This window comes from Triturus cristatus, chromosome 3_2, assembly GCF_964204655.1.
Source record: "Triturus cristatus chromosome 3_2, aTriCri1.1, whole genome shotgun sequence".
Taxonomy (NCBI): Eukaryota; Metazoa; Chordata; class Amphibia; order Caudata; family Salamandridae; genus Triturus; species Triturus cristatus.
In genome coordinates this window covers 773,391,598-773,408,984 of record NC_140584.1, presented here as the reverse complement: position 1 = coordinate 773,408,984, position 17,387 = coordinate 773,391,598, and the positions used below count along the sequence as shown (strand labels likewise).

Below are 17,387 nucleotides of genomic sequence, written 5' to 3'. Positions count from 1 at the left end.
AGCCCCTGCCCTGTGGAACAGTTTACCTATAAACTTCAAGGCAGCTCCAACATTGTTGGATTTCAGGAAGCTAATAAAAACCTGGCTTTTCAATTCTTAGGTGCATAATTACTCTCAGCACCTACTACCCTCACCTGACCGCCACTCAAACAGCACCAAGACACCTATGGGTATTCATGCGCTTTAGAAACATTTTTAACATAACATATGTAAAAAAATAAATCTAAAAGTTCCTTTTTTGCCATGAAGAGCTTTAGTCCCTGGAGGTTGAAAGAGTGTTGGGGTCGTATTGGAGGTGGAGGCTAGGCCCGAAGTTTGGGTGGGTGATGCAGGCAACCCCCACATCTTGTAGCAATAAAAAAGAACTCCCTGGTGTCTAGTGGGCTCTTTGACACTCCCTCCCTTGCTGCCTGTCTGTTGACCTCATCAGTGGGTGTAGCTGAAAGTTTGGCTTTGTGTATTCCTTCTAGACAGCCACACAGAATAGATAGCTTAGGTGTGCCTCGATGGGCCATTACTGGCAGGAGGGGAGCACAGACTGGACACAGCTCTACCTACACTTGATTGGCTGTGTTCTGCCTCCATACAAAGGGCTACATACCCCATTTAAATAGCCTGGAAGCAGGCAAAGGAAGACAAGAAGCCTGTGGATTTTAAAGGGAAACCTCTAGATGCTCCACCCACTTCAACACAAGGCCCAGGTATAAATATTGAACCTCAGACACTAACCCTTCAGTACACTTCTGAACCTGTAGATACTTTGCCAGGAAGAAGTACTGCCATTCTGCCACACTGCTGCTCTTAAAGACTGCTACCCTCTGTGCTGACCTTTTGCCCTTCTGTGCTGACCTGTTGCCCTCTTGTCTGGGTGAGAAGGACAGGACATGCACCTGTTGAACCCAGGAACCTAGAGTGACTCCAAGGGCAAGTTGGCTGACCTCCTGACTAGAGCCTCCAGGATAGAAGGGTCCAATATTTAAAACTGCTTATCTACAGTCCTACTGATTGGAGTTTTGTTGTTTTGATCTTGTTTTATTTATTAAACTATTTTACTGTTTGAAGTGTGTTGCACAAATACTTTATACATTGCTTCTAAGTTAGGCCTGGCTGTTCTGTGCCAAGCTACCAGGAGATTGAGCACAGGTCAATTTGAATTTTGCGTGTGACTTCACCCTGACTAGGATTGTGGTTTCTGCTTGAGTGGGGTTTTACCCCTCCACCAGCAACTCAAACTCAAAACCACTGAAATTCAAACATTCTGGTGAGGATGTTTGAATTTCAGGCGTGGTTTGGTTTTAATTCATAATCATAACTGCATTTCAACTGTTTTTCCCCCCAGTGAGCTTTTGAGGTCATTTGCAATGACGATTGCCTGTAAGGTCTTATTGCCAACCCCCTCAAAAGCAGCTAACCTATTTTATCCAGGCCCTTTTTTCCTGCTAGTTTTTTAGGGTTCATGGATCCTATTGTAGGGTTTGCAAACCCGTGGCAAGATTTATGAAAATGGACAACAAACAGTGGAAAATTTCATGGACCTGTGTTAGGTCTCTTGGGGTCTGCAGGCCTGCTTTCAGAATCCCATGCCCTAGGAAAGAGCTAGCATTGTCCCATAAAGCTTGCTAGGGGTTAGCGGTTACCACCCATAAATCTTCGCTGGGTTTGCAGTCTCTATTTCACAATACATTCTCTGGCATACTTCTAGGCCATAACTATTAAGTGCAAACCTCGGCAGTTTTGCCCATGATTGAGGGTGCATTATATGTATGAGATCAGAAAACATATGTAGAACTTGGAATCTGATGCTTTTATTTACAACTTGGAAGTTTTACAAAGATTTTTTTCATTGTTATTCATTCTATGATGAACCTTAGTTTTCATTAGTTGTTTGCTGCTGCCACCGACCTTGATTATTTTTCAATTGTTATATTCCTTCTGATCTCCCATTTTGACTGTATTGCTACCAACTTGGTTTGCCTATCATAGGTCTCATGAAATGGCTGCAGATGATAAACCTTCCCCAACATTGGATTTTGTGAGTGAACTGCCTCGAACCCCAAGCAGCCCTTCCCACCTGACCCATTTCAAACCATTGACTCCAGATCAAGAGGACCCGCCCTTCAAATCCGCTTACAGCTCATTTGTGAATCTCTTTCGCTTCACTAAAGGTAAGATCATGTCCTGAAGATCAATAGCTGGCTTTATAGTTTCATTTTAAATTCCATACTTAATGTCTCCATTTTACGTTATCTGTTGCATAATTACCCCTTGACTTTATGGTAGCGATCTACACCCCAGGAAATGATACGTTAAACTCCTTATGCAATTATGAGTGAGGTTAGACAGTTTTTACATTGTTACCAAACTGAGGGGGTCTCAGGTTTCCAGCACCATGCATCAGTAACTCATTATGACAAGGATTTATGCAATTTTTGTATTCTGATTTTTGTGGTTGTATTCATCCTGGTATAATTTCAAGCTTAAAGTACCAGAATCCAAAGAACAACTATGGACTGGATGAGCTACTCCCACATCAAATAAACTAGAAAACCTGAGAACCATGAACGGTCACACGGTATCAAAAGAATCATGAACTACCAGTGTTGTTAATGTTTTTTTGTTTATACCGGTCATAAGTTAAATCTTTGTCCTTTGTTGACCGAAAGTGATGCTACGTACTTTAGAAATTGGGAATTTTAAAACCTAGCTCAGTAGGCATTTTGAAGTCAGCCACATCAAATTCAAATGCCTAAACTTAGTTAGGGGAAGTGGGCAAACTTAGTTTGTGCGTTATAAAAATGAAACCTCGAATATAGACCAGTAGTTCCAATGAGAGAGATGTAATTTAGTAGGAATCTATTGCAAAAAGAAAATACCTGAAAGAAAGGCTTTTTTGCCTCATCCAGTGAAACTGTGCTATTGCCATTACATATAATCACATCACATATGGCCTTCCAAAAAGTCGTTAAAACCTGTCTTTGCTAAGAGTCTTGCAAATGCTAATTCTATTTTGTGTGTAAGCCTAAGGGTGAACATGCAGTTTGTATACAAAAATAGAATACTTCAAACTCTGCATTCTATTTTCTGTCTGCATTTTAGATGGTGTTCCAAATGGGGTGTTGTCCCAAGTAAATATTTAAATTGATTAACTTTTGGGATTCTTCTTTATTGCACCTTGCAGACGATGGTAGGCCTGCTTCCACTCTGGACAGAGCAGAAGTTGGACAAGGTGATCAGCCAGCTCTGAGGGAGAAGTGGGCCAGCCCTTTGAATTCCCCAAGGGCACAGTCAGTGAGGTTTCCAGTTCTATACAGAAAACAACTAGACGGGGATCTGATGCGAAGGTCCTCCAGCACCTCCGGTAAGACAATGTTCAGTTGGACAGTTTAATCTTGTATAAGCACCAGGAATGCTTTGCACACTAAAACTAAATGATTTTGGTATTGCTGTTGCCTTCACTAATATTCACTGTCCTGACTGTTTATTGTGTCAGCTGCATATACACAGATCCTTAAATATTGGCCCTTTAGCAAGTGAAACAAGGAAAACATCTGTTATATTCCGTATAGGTACCCCAATATAGGCTCGGGTAACATCCTAACCCTTCACCTATATTCTTCCCTACATTACACACATTAAGGTTCTTAGGGACTGACTTTTTACCTAGATACAACACTGAACACAGAACGCAGGATTTTCCCTGGTAAAAGCCTCATATATTATGCATGAGGATTCTTGGAAACTTAGCAGGACTACCATCTCATGTATAATACCTATGTATAAAGTTCATTCCCAACATCATCCCAAGTCCGACAAGTGACACAGCAAGGTAGAACCCCGGGGAGACCTTTGGGTATATAAACATCACATCTTGCTGAGACAAGTAGAGGAGCTCAGGATTTCCCTGCTGACACTGACGCGAAATACTGAGGTTCCTGCATGCAGATACTCTAGCTCGCTGTGGTATAACATCCCTTGTGGGGTGTCCAACTCGAGACCAAGACGGGGTCCCACAGTCTCTCACTTCAGGTAATGGGGTTGACTTTATCCTAGAGGGACTCTTGGCTTAACACCTACATACATGCTAGGTACACTTGGGAACATCTAGTTAGGGTAGCATCGTAGGACTATGCATTTTATTGTCCTGTATTTTATATACTTGCTTGTATTCATGAATATAGCAAAATGGTAGAAATCTACCAGCCTTTTACTTTCTTAGTGCTTCTAATCATTTATATCTGTTACTGTCTGATGGTTGGTTCAGCACATCTATTTTACAATAGAATAACGACTGTTCAATAAAGGCTTATTGAAAACGTCCATACCGTTTATTCTGTGTATCTCTCCGAGACTAAGTGAGCACGAGTGACTGAGCAAAAAGTAGTGAACTATTTCCACGGTCCTTGGGGATCAGGGTTGTCATGTTCGATAGTTACCAAGAACTATTCTCTCCTTGATAAGAGGAGTTTCTGGTGACACTGTGAGCTAGCTGGTACACAGGTCAAGTAGCACTGTGAACGAGCTGGTACACAGGTCAACATACCTGGTGAGGGTGTCTAGAATCAGTCTGACACCAATCCTACAGCGTATGTTGCCTAAACGCTCAGATCCTATAGCGGTTTTATAGGAACTACACAACACATTTACTTATTTATAGAGTGCAACATTCATCCATAAAGTTATCACGGTGCTAAGGAGACACATCCTAAATGAGGGGGTTCAAGGGAATGGTTCCTAGGTGATTAGTCAGTCGTTGGGAAAAAGATGCGTTTTTAGTTTTTAATCATTGGGGAAAAGATGCGTTTTTAGTTTTTTCCTACACGCCGTGTAGTTGTCCGTGAGTCGAAGTTCAAGAGGAAGTTCGTTCCAAAGTGTAATTAAAGTTGGAAACATAACAAAAGTCAGTGAGAGGAATGAAGAATTTGATGTTTTTAAATATTTTAATTAGAAGATATGGAAATAATCTTCATTGTCTACTGGTTAGAATTTACATGCCCACAGCCTCTTCATAGGTCTTCATTCTGAGGTGACAATCCCTGGTACATTTCTATATTCCTATCAATTAACCAGACCTGTACAATTTCATAAGTTGAAAACCTATTCACTTAAACACAAAATACAAACATTTCTGTTGATAAAATATCAATACCAACAAATTCCCATACATAATCCTTACACATAGTCAAAGGAAGTAACTTACCTCTCTGAGGAGCAGCATACAAAAGAGGGAGAATGTTAGGGTGCTAATGTATTATGCATTGTGGAGTGTTTTATGTCCTGCCTTCTGTGATTTTGTACACACTTTATTATAGTCTAGTTGTGAAGTTTCTCTGGAGTGCGTGATGGAAGTTGGAATGTGTGCATATATTCTGTTGAAGGTTGTCGTAAGCTTTTAAGGAGAAAGGTCTAATCGAGAATCAACGTCTTCTGGTGGGGTGTTGCACCTTTATGTAAATACTTTTACCTACTACAATAAAATTACTAAAGCCTACTTATAAGATTGGAAAGTTTCTCATTATAACAAGAAGACATTCTAATAGTACACAGTGTTAAAACAGTGTTGCCTTTTGAGGGGGAGAACATGGCGTCTGCAACGTGAGCAGCCGCGTACACCCAGGAGCGTCGCTCGTCTGTCCCGTAACATTTTTTCCTGTTGAAGGTCTCCCGGGGATGTGTGGGCTTTGTTGGTGCTCTCTGTTCCTACTGTCTGCCGCTCTGGTGCGAGGCCACCTCGGAGCTTAGGAGGAGCCGCAGAGCAGCGGTTCGCGGGCTCCTCCGGGTCAACGGAGGAGGCAGCGGCAGTCAGCATCAGCCAGTTCTTCAGGGGGGGGGGGGGGGGCGGCGACTGGAGGAGAAGGCTGTTCCGGCGTCTGGCGAGTATGTGTTTTCTGCTGTTTCGGCCCCTCCAGCGCATGTCGCTGTAGGGGGGTTGTTTCTGGAGGCGGGGTCAGAACAACTGCTGGAGTCGCTGGGGTCTGAGGGCCCTCAAGCTGCACAGGTTTAGATGTCGTCACAGGTGAGAGGGAGCCTTGAGCATTCTGGTGCCCCAGTGAGGGAGGGTAACAAACAGAACAAGCATTTGCAATGTAATGGTCTCGGCAATTTTATAGGTAGAGCAATTGGTATTGCTCATTATTTTTTTATCATTTTTGTATCCCTAAATAAATGGCATTGTCATTTCTATTGGCATTAGCTTTTTTTTTGCATATGTGATACCTATTGCATTAGCAGAGAGAGAGTGAGGTAGTGAGATAGAGAGAGAGAGTGAGGTATTGAAATAGAGTGAGGTAGTGAGAGAGAGTGAGGTAGATAGAGAGTGAGGTAGTGAGATAGAGAGTGAGGTAGTGAGATAGAGAGAGTGAGGTAGTGAGATAGAGAGAGTGAGGTAGTGAAAGAGTGAAGTAGTGAGGGAGAGGGATGTTGTGAGGCAGTGATATATAAGCATAGAGTGATGTAGTGAGATAGAGAGAGAGGTAATGAAAGAGAGAGTGAAAGTGAGTTAGTGAGATAGAAAGAGTGAGGTAGTGAGATAGAGAGTGATTGAGGTAGTGAGTGAGAGAGAGTGAAGTTGTGAGGTTGTGAGCTAGAGAGTGAGGTAGTGATGTTTTGAGAGAATAGTTGTGAGATAGTGAGGTAGTGAGATAGAGTGGAGTAGTGAGGTAGAGAGAGTTATGTAGTGAGAAAGAGTGAGGTAGTGAAACAGTGATGTAGTGAGGGAGAGGGATGTTGTGAGGTAGTGAGATGTAAGCAGAGTGGTGTTGTAATGTAGTGAGATAGAGAGAGGTAGTGAAAGAGACAGTGAAAGTGAGTTAGTGAGATAGAAAGAGTGAGGTAGAGAGATAGAGAGTGAGTGATGTAGTGAGTTAGAGAGAGAGTGAAGTTGTTATATAGAGAGTGAGGTAGTGAGAGAGTGAGGTAGTGATCTTTTTAGAGAGAGAAGTAGTGAGATAGTGAGGTAGTGATATAGATAGAGGGGAGTAGTGATGTATAGAGTTATGTAGTGAGAGAGAGTGAAGTAGATAGACAGTGAGGTAGTGAAAGAGTGAGTTAGTGAGTGACAATGCCCTTTTCAACTGACAGAAACACAGTGACCATTTATTTATCTGGGATGCTTGGTCTGAAACTGCGGAATCTTTTGAACTCCTAACTGAGGATTTGACCAAAATACCTCATCCTTAGATCTGCAAAGACAGCGGAGTCAGCTGCAAATGGAATTTTTCTTTTTATTCATATGCCATTTCTTTTTTCTTCTGCAGCCCTCTCTTGTTATTTTTTTTTAACTTTTTCTTCTAATCATTTAACAGTTTCCAAAATGTGTGTATGTTGTACATTATGGATGTACAAAAGCCAGTTGGCTAATGCAAATACAAACTAAACTAGGGCTGTGGTCGCCCTCGCCCGCTGCTGGCTTGACACGTGGACATCTGTGCACCATATTGTTTTGACCTCTGGCCTTTTGTATATCTCGGCGCATCAGTTATTGTAAGAAACCAGCAGGTGTCGTGGCCCTGGTGCCCAGGGGCGAGAGAGGGCTTTTGCACCTCAACAAGGGAGGTCTTTTACTATCAAACAAGATGCATAGGCACATTTTTCTTTCTTTCTTGGAATAGAGACCAAGTCATGGTTGCCACGCCTTTGGTTCATTCGTGTTTTGCCATGCGCAACCTCCATCTTTAGAGTTAGGACATGGGTTTGCAGGGCTGCAGTGAATTGGATTTCCCGTCTCCAATACAAAATACAACCCTTGAAAAGAAGCTCACACCGCAACTTAGTGCTGTGACTCCCTAAGGAATCAATATCTTAAACTGGGCCAGGGAGCTCGCAAAAATGTGAAATTGGTGGCACGCGCTCCTTTCAGACTGGGTGCTGCTGTTAATCTTTCTGCTTATTTCCCCCACCCCCCACCCCCGTGTGAATCTTTAAAAATAGATAAACGTTGCTCAGTCCTGGGCAGACACCTAAAAGGTGAACTGTTAGAGAAGAGAGAACGAAACGCACGGGTTGAAGCTTCGCACAGAGAAGATGTGTTGTTAATAAAAGCTTCCTTTTCTGCCGCGCCTGTGCCCTGACCCCCCAAGACCCACGTGTTTTTATAAGCATTTTTTGTCTCCCGCGAGAGGTGCCTTTTGGAACGCTTGCCGCCCCCTCCGCTTCCTCCGTACCTTCCTTCCTGGCCTTCAAATGAGCTTAACGTTTTTGCATCTTGCACCAACCTAAGGCGTTGTGTTTTTTGTTCACATGTGTTGAAGTAACAGCTGGCATGTCGCAAGCACAGGCCTCTTTGTCTGCCTCGGTGCGGAGTGCGGGTCCTCGACGCACAACAGCAAGAAGATCCTCGCGGCCAGACGATAGCAAACAAATGGCGGATAGAAGCTTCTAAACTTTTTCGGATTCCGGGGCGTGTTCCTGCTGTTCTAAAAAGGGCGTGGCTAAAAAGTGGAAAGAACAGCACGGAACACGCCCCCGAATCTGAAAAAGACGGAGCTTATTTGGAGGGATGGCTCTCTCCTCCAATGGCTGGCCTCCGTTTGGGAAGCCAGCCAATGGAGGAGAGGCAAAAAGAGAGGCGGGCTAAATAGCCACTCTCAGAAACATAAGATCTCCGGACTTCCGGTTCTGCCTTCGGCAGACCGGTAGTCCTCGACCTAAAAAGAAGCAAGGAGCCTCCCTGGGAGCAGAAAAGGCAAAAGACAGAGGAAAGACGAGTAACCAACAAGTAGAAGGTTCCAAAAGCTTAACTACTGAGTCGGTCTCCACAACTAGCACAGCTTTTCAAACCTACCAGGTTAAAAGTAGGGGCACGAAACTTGGGAGGAAAAAGCAAAAAAGTAATCCTTTAGAAAAAAAATTAAGAGTTTCACCATCTCTAAGGTCCTTCTTTAGAATACAACATGAAGTGCTTGAAATTACGAAGAGAGAAAATATCCAAAGAGAGGTGATTATGGAGGAGACTACTGTATGTGCTCCGGCTAGTTTAATTATTGTCAACATGGAGACGGATATATCTTTGTCCACTCAAGTCAAATCACTGATGATAGCTATCGACATTGATACTGATAAGATAGTTGAGACTTCTACGGTACCTGAATCAGTATCAAATAAAGGTGGAGTGGATAAAGGTCCCAGCCACCGCAATGGAGACTCTTTTTGCCACACTAACCGATTATATTAAGAAGGGGTTTGCTACCTCAGCAGCAAACCAAGGCGAGATTAGGGAGTGTTGTGAGTCTCTAGAGAGGAAGGTGGACCTCTTTTAAACTCCGGAACTGAAACCCTAGAGAAATCAGTTGAAGAACTAAAAAATATTCTTTGTAAAATTGTAAACATTCCTCGTTTGTCTCAACAGTATTTAACTTAGCCCGGGAAGCTGCAGTAAGGCTTCAAGGAGATAGGCATCTCATTCTTTCAGTTCTAGAATGGACTCAGGGCGCAAATTTTAAGCCACCATGAAATTACTCCAGATATTGTCTTGGAATGTCAATGGCCTGCGTGTGAGGTCTAGAAGAGCTAGAATTTTACAATTTTTTTTGTGTGTTCAGAAATGTTTATTAAATATACTTTTATCATACATAAACACATTACAAAAAATATCACTGAATTATAACGAATAAATCCAAAGCAATTATAGGGAAATATAACGCCTCAATTTGCCTCCAAATATGATATTATAACAATAAATGTCAAGTAACAAAGGATAAAAAACAAAAAGGGCTACATTGAAGATATACGGACGAATGAGAACTATAATATTTAATTTAAATTGAAGAAAAAGCAGTAATATATGAATCCAAACTGAACCACACGTTAGAACTGGAAGAACATGGTTCATCACGAGTATGCTAAAATGAGGAGTACCTTGGATGAAAGCAACTTAGCATCTTTCCAGTTGGAAGTTATAGATTTCAGTGTAGTAGAAATAAGGAAATCCAAAAGTTTACAATCCGTAGGACATAATACAGGTTTAAGGGGAAAAGACTTAAAAAAGTAAGATAGAGAAGGATAAAGGTGTTTGGATATTAGGAACCTGAGTTATAATATTTCATACATCTGACCAAAATTGAGAAATAACAGGACATTTGTATAATAAATGTTGTAAATCTCCAGTCATGGTATTACAATGCCAACAATTTGAGGTATCTCCATGTTTAGCTTGAAATAGTTTGTATGAGTCCAAAAGCGTTGGTATAGTAAATAAATATTAGTTTGTATGAGGATGGCCGAGAGATGGCTAGCAATGTTAGACTTCCAAATATCCTTCCATGCCACACTTGAAAAGTGGATATTTATGTCTGATGACTATTTCTGAGTAAAATGGAAAATGAGGACATAGGAGTAGAATTTTTTTATATACTTTTTTTTTATTTTTTTTATTTATTTCTTGGTCAGGCATAAGAATTACATTGTTCATTATCCAAATAAGCATCTGGTCAAGTTATTATACAGTGCAAAATCAACCGTGTCGACATGTATTCAGCGTGCCATCCACATTTTCAGTTATTTTGCTTTACCACATCAGGAAACATACAAAGAGGGCTAGCAAATCACAACATAGACCGTTTAGTACAGGGGAGCCATATAGTCTGCAGTTAAGAAAGTGTAGTGAGGTTCAGCATCAAGTGTTGTACAACAGCGGTTTATTTCCTTATTTAAACAGTCAGTCATCTGTCTGGGTGGAGCTAAGGTATTGTACCAACGGATCCCAGAAATCCCGTGGGCGAGAGGCTTGTGGGAGCTCTTCCGCATATGTATCTAACTGTTCTTTGCGGTACGTCAGATCTACAATCCAATCATTATATTTCGGTATTTGCTTGCTGCCCCATTTCATCGCTATTCGACACTTAGCCAACAGTAATGCCACCGCTAAGAATTTGCGCCTGCGTGCCAGTTTAATATTACAAATGCCTAAGAGGCACACCAAAGGTGCATTAGGAATACGTTCAGATAGTGTGTGAGTGAGGGTATTGGTTACTTCCAGCCAATAGGGTTGCAATTCGGGGCACGCCCAGGCCATGTGTAAAAAGTCTGCATTGAAAGCCCTGCATCTGTGACTACGGTCGTCTTCTCGTAGTCCATAGCTATGTAACTGCATAGGTGAGTAATACACCTGGTGTATAAACTTAAAATGTATAATTTTCAAGTTGCAATTTGACGTAAGTAATTGCAACTGTAGTCCCGGTCTTCTGTGGTAATGACAACGCCTAGTGTTGCTTCCCATCTAGCACGTGGTCTGTCCGATGTGTGGAATTGTTCGCGATGTGCCATATTATAAAGTTTTGTTACTAAGCCCTTCTCGTAGTGGATGTCAATAGAGCCTGTAACGCATTATATGTCAGTGGTTCATCCGGGAACGAGGGATATAATGCTCTGATTGCCGTCCGCAATCGCAAGTATGTGAATAGCGTTAGTGGTGTATGGTGTGTGTTTAAGGCCACAGCCGTTTGTGTTATACATTTTCCATTCGGGAAGATGTCCCCCGTAGTATGGAGCCCTAACTCATGCAGTTCCTGCATCATGTTGCGCTCCTGCGTAACCGTGAGTTGGTGGTGATAAGGTAGGGCAGTGCTGGTTCATACGTGGGGAGTTTGTGCTCATTTCGCTAGTGTGTGCCACGCTCTCGAGGTGCAGATCGCTGGATGGCTCTCCGAATTGGAGGCATACTGTCTGGGGGATGAGATTAAGGCAAGTAAGGGGGTTGGGTGTATACTTTCGTATTCCACTGCTATGTGTGGTATGTGCCCATGTGGTTTTAGCCAGTAGCGGGCATGTTTCGCCTGTGCGCAGTAGTAGTATAATTGGAGGTCCGGTGCTCCAAAGCCTCCTTGGATATAGGGTTTCGTTAATTCCTTCCATCCCACCCTTGCATGTTTTCCCGCCCAAGTCAGCTTAAGCATAGCTGTTCGTAATTTGGTAAACAGTGCCTGTGGAAGCCATATAGGTATATTCATGAATAAAAAGAGAAACCTTGGCAGTACTACCATTTTCTATAGTGCAATTCTATCTGCGAGGTATAGGGGCAGCCGGATCCATCTATCTATTTGGTCCTCCAACTTGGTTAGTGCTTTACCCTAGTTTTCCCGTATTACGAGCTCCGGGTCTCGATGTATCCAGACCCCCCAATATTTATCCGGGTCTGTCTTCCATTGCAGCGGATAGTCAAGCATCTGCTTAGTCGTCACCGGGGTGAGCGGGATGACCACTTATTAATACTAAGGCTCGAAGTATTCAAACCTAATATATTCATGGATAAGTGTATTCAAATTAGCGTCCGGGTATCGGGTGTATAGGACCATATCGTCCACATAAAGCGATATACTAACAGGCCGTAGTTGGAATTGTAATGCTGTATCTGCGTGGCGTTGACGTATTTTACACGCCAGTGGTTCCAGTGCCAGTGTAAATAAAAGTGATGAGAGTGGGCAGACCTGCCTTGTCCCACGGTGTATAGTAATGGGGTCAGAGGTATTTCCATTTATCTGTTCTGTGTAGAGCAATGTAATCCATCTTAAAACGGCTCTGGGAATCCCATGCGGCGCAACACGGTGAGCATGTAAGGCCATTCCACTGAATCAAACTCCTTTGCTGCGTCTAGTAAAGCTGCAGCAGCCGGTAGTTCTGGGTTTAAGTGATGGAACATGGCAAAGATAGTCCGTAAGTTTTGTTGAGCGGGACGGGATAAAGCCTGCCTGATCTGGCAGAACCAGCTTCTGCATCAATGGCTTTAGTCTAAGAGTTATGATGTATACCAGTATTTTAGCGTCCGTGTTTATCAATGAAAGAGGGTGATATGACTCGCATTTAACCAGATCTTTGTCAGGTTTGAGGAGTGTAATCAATAATGCTTCACGACGTGAGGGGGGCAATATGCCATCCTCATAGGCCTCCTCATACATTGCTGCTAGGTGGGGGATAAGTAGGTCCTTGTATTTTTTTTTTATAAAACTCTCCAGGCAGTCCATCCATGCCCGGCGCCTTATTGTTTGGGCGGGAGTTTATAGCTTCTTGAAACTTATCCTGTGTTATGTGGTCGCTAAAGTATTCTCTATGTGCGTCAGACAGCCACGCCAGGGCTATGCCACCAAGGTATTGGTTTACCTCAGTGGGAGATGTGGTGGTTCCCGCAGTATACAGACGAGTATAATAGTCTGAGAAGCAAGTTACAATAGAAGGGGTGGCATATATGGGCGTGCCCTGCGTGTCCTCTTTCTGAGTTATGTAAGTCGTGTTGTGTATGGGCCGTATCTTACTGGAGAGCGTTTTGCCTGGTAGTCCCCCCTCGCCATAAACCCCCGCCGTGTATTTGCGCAAGATATACTTAATTTCACTCTCTGCATATTCGTGGTACGTGTCGATTTTCCCTCGAATGTCAGCTAGAACATTCGAGGAGAGCTGTCGCTGGATATCTTTGAGTATACCTGCATGTGTGCCAATACAAAAGCCGCGGATCGTCACTTTAAAAGCTTCCCAAAGCAACTTTGTGCTATCTACAGATCCCGTATTATGCTCAAAATAATCCTTGATAGCCTGTCGGATTTCTGTTTTAAATACTTGGTCCTGTATCGCGCTGGGTTGCAAGCGCCACGTAAACTGCCGCGGAGTGTGGGTGGGGATGGCCAGGTCTAACCTGACCGGTGCATGGTCTGATAGGGTCTTGGGCATGTGTGCTATGTCTGTGGTCAACATGCTGGCGTCCCTAGTGGCCAACTGTGAAGTAAAAAATGTTTTCCTTTTCGAATCCAATGTTTGCTAATTCATTCACACATGTTATTGGTAACAACTACCAAGATCAGGTATTCACCAAAAAACACTCCTTATAGTGGAACACTTGAATGCAAGGCAACGTAAATTTATAAAGAATCAATTAAATGATTTATTTAATTCACAAGGTTTCTTTAACCACAATCAGATCATAAAAAATGCATTGGTTTTTAAATAAAACAAAGACACATTAAAAACAAGTTAAATTTAGAAAACTACTAAATGAGACAAAAGCACAAATCAAGGAGATTTTGAAAAAAGACAGTCAATTTGTCATAAATCCGTTAATTCGGAAACCTAATGGGCAACAATTGAATAAGGGTTAACTTCCTCATTTGACACAGGTATTGTATGCCCCCTTCCAAATTTAACATAACGTGATTGCGTCGACGCGTTTCGGAGGTTATTCGAAGTTTGTGACCTCCTTCTTCAGGACTATTAGAAATGGAATCTCCTTATCCATAAACGTTTGCCTAAGGCACAAATAAAAAACAATTTTTACTATCAATGTGCATAATGTTTACTTTCCAACTTTTTTTTAATAAAACAGGAGTCTAAAACATATATGTCATGTCTTACGTTCATGTAACGACTGCAGTTTTCTAACTATTCATTCTTTCGTACAAACAAAAATTGTACCCTCATGGATATATAACCATACTCATATTATCTACATTCTCTAGTTTTATAAAGCAACGTAGCCTGCATCAAGAGTGTTTCCATTTAGTTACCTGATCCATTACTCATCATTCATACATTAACTCCACACTAGTAAAAAAACTTAGTGATGAAATCTCATTAGGTTTTTGAGAAACTCACCTGTGCGACCAGCGCACTAGGTTTCCTGATTGGTTTTGCTGCGCTCCTGCGGGAATGGTATTTTCAATTAAACACTTCCCTGGGCTGTCGAAGGAATAATAAAACGCTTATTGTATCTGGTTCGATGAGTTTTGGAAATGCTCTATCTTTTCTTTTGCTATAGATGTGAAGCTCCCAAATGGAGCTTAAAGATGGAGGGTTCTAACTTTGACTCCCCTCATCATCTATCTACACAGTTAGTATCAAAATTCTTAAAGATACCTTTCAAAGTTCTTCGTGGGTGTGGGCAAAGGACATCTTTTGTGCTTCTTTGTAGGTCACCTTATTCCTACAAGCGAGGGAACTACATTTAGTTTCACTATGGTAGTATATAAAAAAGCCAGTTGGCTAATCAAAGTCGTGTACCCACTGTTGATTGCGTCTATTCAGTATTAATGTGATAAATTAGATTTATAGCTCACCTTATGTTCAACAATTATGAGCTGTTAGGGATTCTTTTACTGCTCCGGGTACAATCAATTCGTGGCTGTATATAGAAACGAGTGTATGAAAAAGATGTACACACGTGTGTTTTAAATATCACGTTTTAAGCAAATTGTCCTCAACTGTTTTTTAACTAGGCGTGTGTACATCTTTTTCATACACTCGTTTCTATATACAGCCACGAATTGATTGTACCCGGAGCAGTAAAAGAATCCCTAACAGCTCATAATTGTTGAACATAAGGTGAGCTATAAATCTAATTTATCACATTAATACTGAATAGACGCAATCAACAGTGGGTACACGACTTTGATTAGCCAACTGGCTTTTTTATATACTACCATAGTGAAACTAAATGTAGTTCCCTCGCTTGTAGGAATAAGGTGACCTACAAAGAAGCACAAAAGATGTCCTTTGCCCACACCCACGAAGAACTTTGAAAGGTATCTTTAAGAATTTTGATACTAACTGTGTAGATAGATGATGAGGGGAGTCAAAGTTAGAACCCTCCATCTTTAAGCTCCATTTGGGAGCTTCACATCTATAGCAAAAGAAAAGATAGAGCATTTCCAAAACTCATCGAACCAGATACAATAAGCGTTTTATTATTCCTTCGACAGCCCAGGGAAGTGTTTAATTGAAAATACCATTCCCGCAGGAGCGCAGCAAAACCAATCAGGAAACCTAGTGCGCTGGTCGCACAGGTGAGTTTCTCAAAAACCTAATGAGATTTCATCACTAAGTTTTTTTACTAGTGTGGAGTTAATGTATGAATGATGAGTAATGGATCAGGTAACTAAATGGAAACACTCTTGATGCAGGCTACGTTGCTTTATAAAACTAGAGAATGTAGATAATATGAGTATGGTTATATATCCATGAGGGTACAATTTTTGTTTGTACGAAAGAATGAATAGTTAGAAAACTGCAGTCGTTACATGAACGTAAGACATGACATATATGTTTTAGACTCCTGTTTTATTAAAAAAAAGTTGGAAAGTAAACATTATGCACATTGATAGTAAAAATTGTTTTTTATTTGTGCCTTAGGCAAACGTTTATGGATAAGGAGATTCCATTTCTAATAGTCCTGAAGAAGGAGGTCACAAACTTCGAATAACCTCCGAAACGCGTCGACGCAATCACGTTATGTTAAATTTGGAAGGGGGCATACAATACCTGTGTCAAATGAGGAAGTTAACCCTTATTCAATTGTTGCCCATTAGGTTTCCGAATTAACGGATTTATGACAAATTGACTGTCTTTTTTCAAAATCTCCTTGATTTGTGCTTTTGTCTCATTTAGTAGTTTTCTAAATTTAACTTGTTTTTAATGTGTCTTTGTTTTATTTAAAAACCAATGCATTTTTTATGATCTGATTGTGGTTAAAGAAACCTTGTGAATTAAATAAATCATTTAATTGATTCTTTATAAATTTACGTTGCCTTGCATTCAAGTGTTCCACTATAAGGAGTGTTTTTTGGTGAATACCTGATCTTGGTAGTTGTTACCAATAACATGTGTGAATGAATTAGCAAACATTGGATTCGAAAAGGAAAACATTTTTTACTTCACAGTTTGTCGGAGCTCTATTTCCTTTTCGAGAATATAGAGCCCCTCTCTTACCTTGTTTTAAGTCCCTAGTGGCCAACCAGAAATCGATTCTTGACCATGTGTTATGTGTGGTGGAAATGCAAGTACCTTCTCTATGGTGAGAGTGACGTTAGCACCATATATCCACCATAGCCTATTCATCCATGCCTTCCCTTAGCACCTTCGCAGCCTGTTTCCCATACCTGTTGTTACCCGTAGATCTATCCAGTAATGGGTCTATACAAGTATTAAAATCACCGCCCCATATCGTTGTTGACGGAGAAAGTGTGCGCAGCTTGGCCCATATATCTGCAAAAAAGTTGGGGTCATCTACATTTGGACCATATGCTGTGATGATAGTTGAGATTGTGCCTCCGAAGTCCCCCTGAACTATAACATATCTCCCCATGTCATCTTTAAGCGAGTGGAATGGTGTAAATGGTGAACCTCGTCTGATGACAAGCATTACACCCCTGGCGTAGGTAGAGTAGGACGATGCTAATCTATATGTTGCCCACCTGGTTCCAACTCTACACTCTGTGGCGTTAGTGAGGTGGGTCTCCTGAAGACAGGCCACGTCTATCCATGACTGTCTAGATACACGAGGACTTTCCTTATCTTCTGCGGGTTGTTTAGCCCTCCTACATTCCACGACATGAGCAAGTTTATTTGTGGCTTGGGGTTTATCCTTTCTCCCTGAGCGTGGCTGCAATTGTAAGGTGGTGTTCTGTGGATGTGTA

At 41.7% G+C, this 17,387-nt stretch overlaps 1 protein-coding gene across 3 annotated transcripts in view; it reads left to right on the top strand.

The window, feature by feature from the left end:
* The window catches only part of PIKFYVE (phosphoinositide kinase, FYVE-type zinc finger containing), a 2,037,960-nt gene that overhangs the window by 178,903 nt on the left and 1,841,670 nt on the right, over positions 1 to 17,387 (top strand). For all 3 annotated transcript variants that reach the window (XM_085648834.1, XM_085648836.1, XM_085648835.1), the window contains 2 exons: positions 1,984 to 2,165; positions 3,179 to 3,358. In XM_085648834.1, coding sequence (XP_085504960.1) covers positions 1,994 to 2,165; positions 3,179 to 3,358 — 352 coding nt within the window. In that variant the 5' untranslated portion in view covers positions 1,984 to 1,993. The remainder of the gene's footprint in view (positions 1 to 1,983; positions 2,166 to 3,178; positions 3,359 to 17,387) is intronic.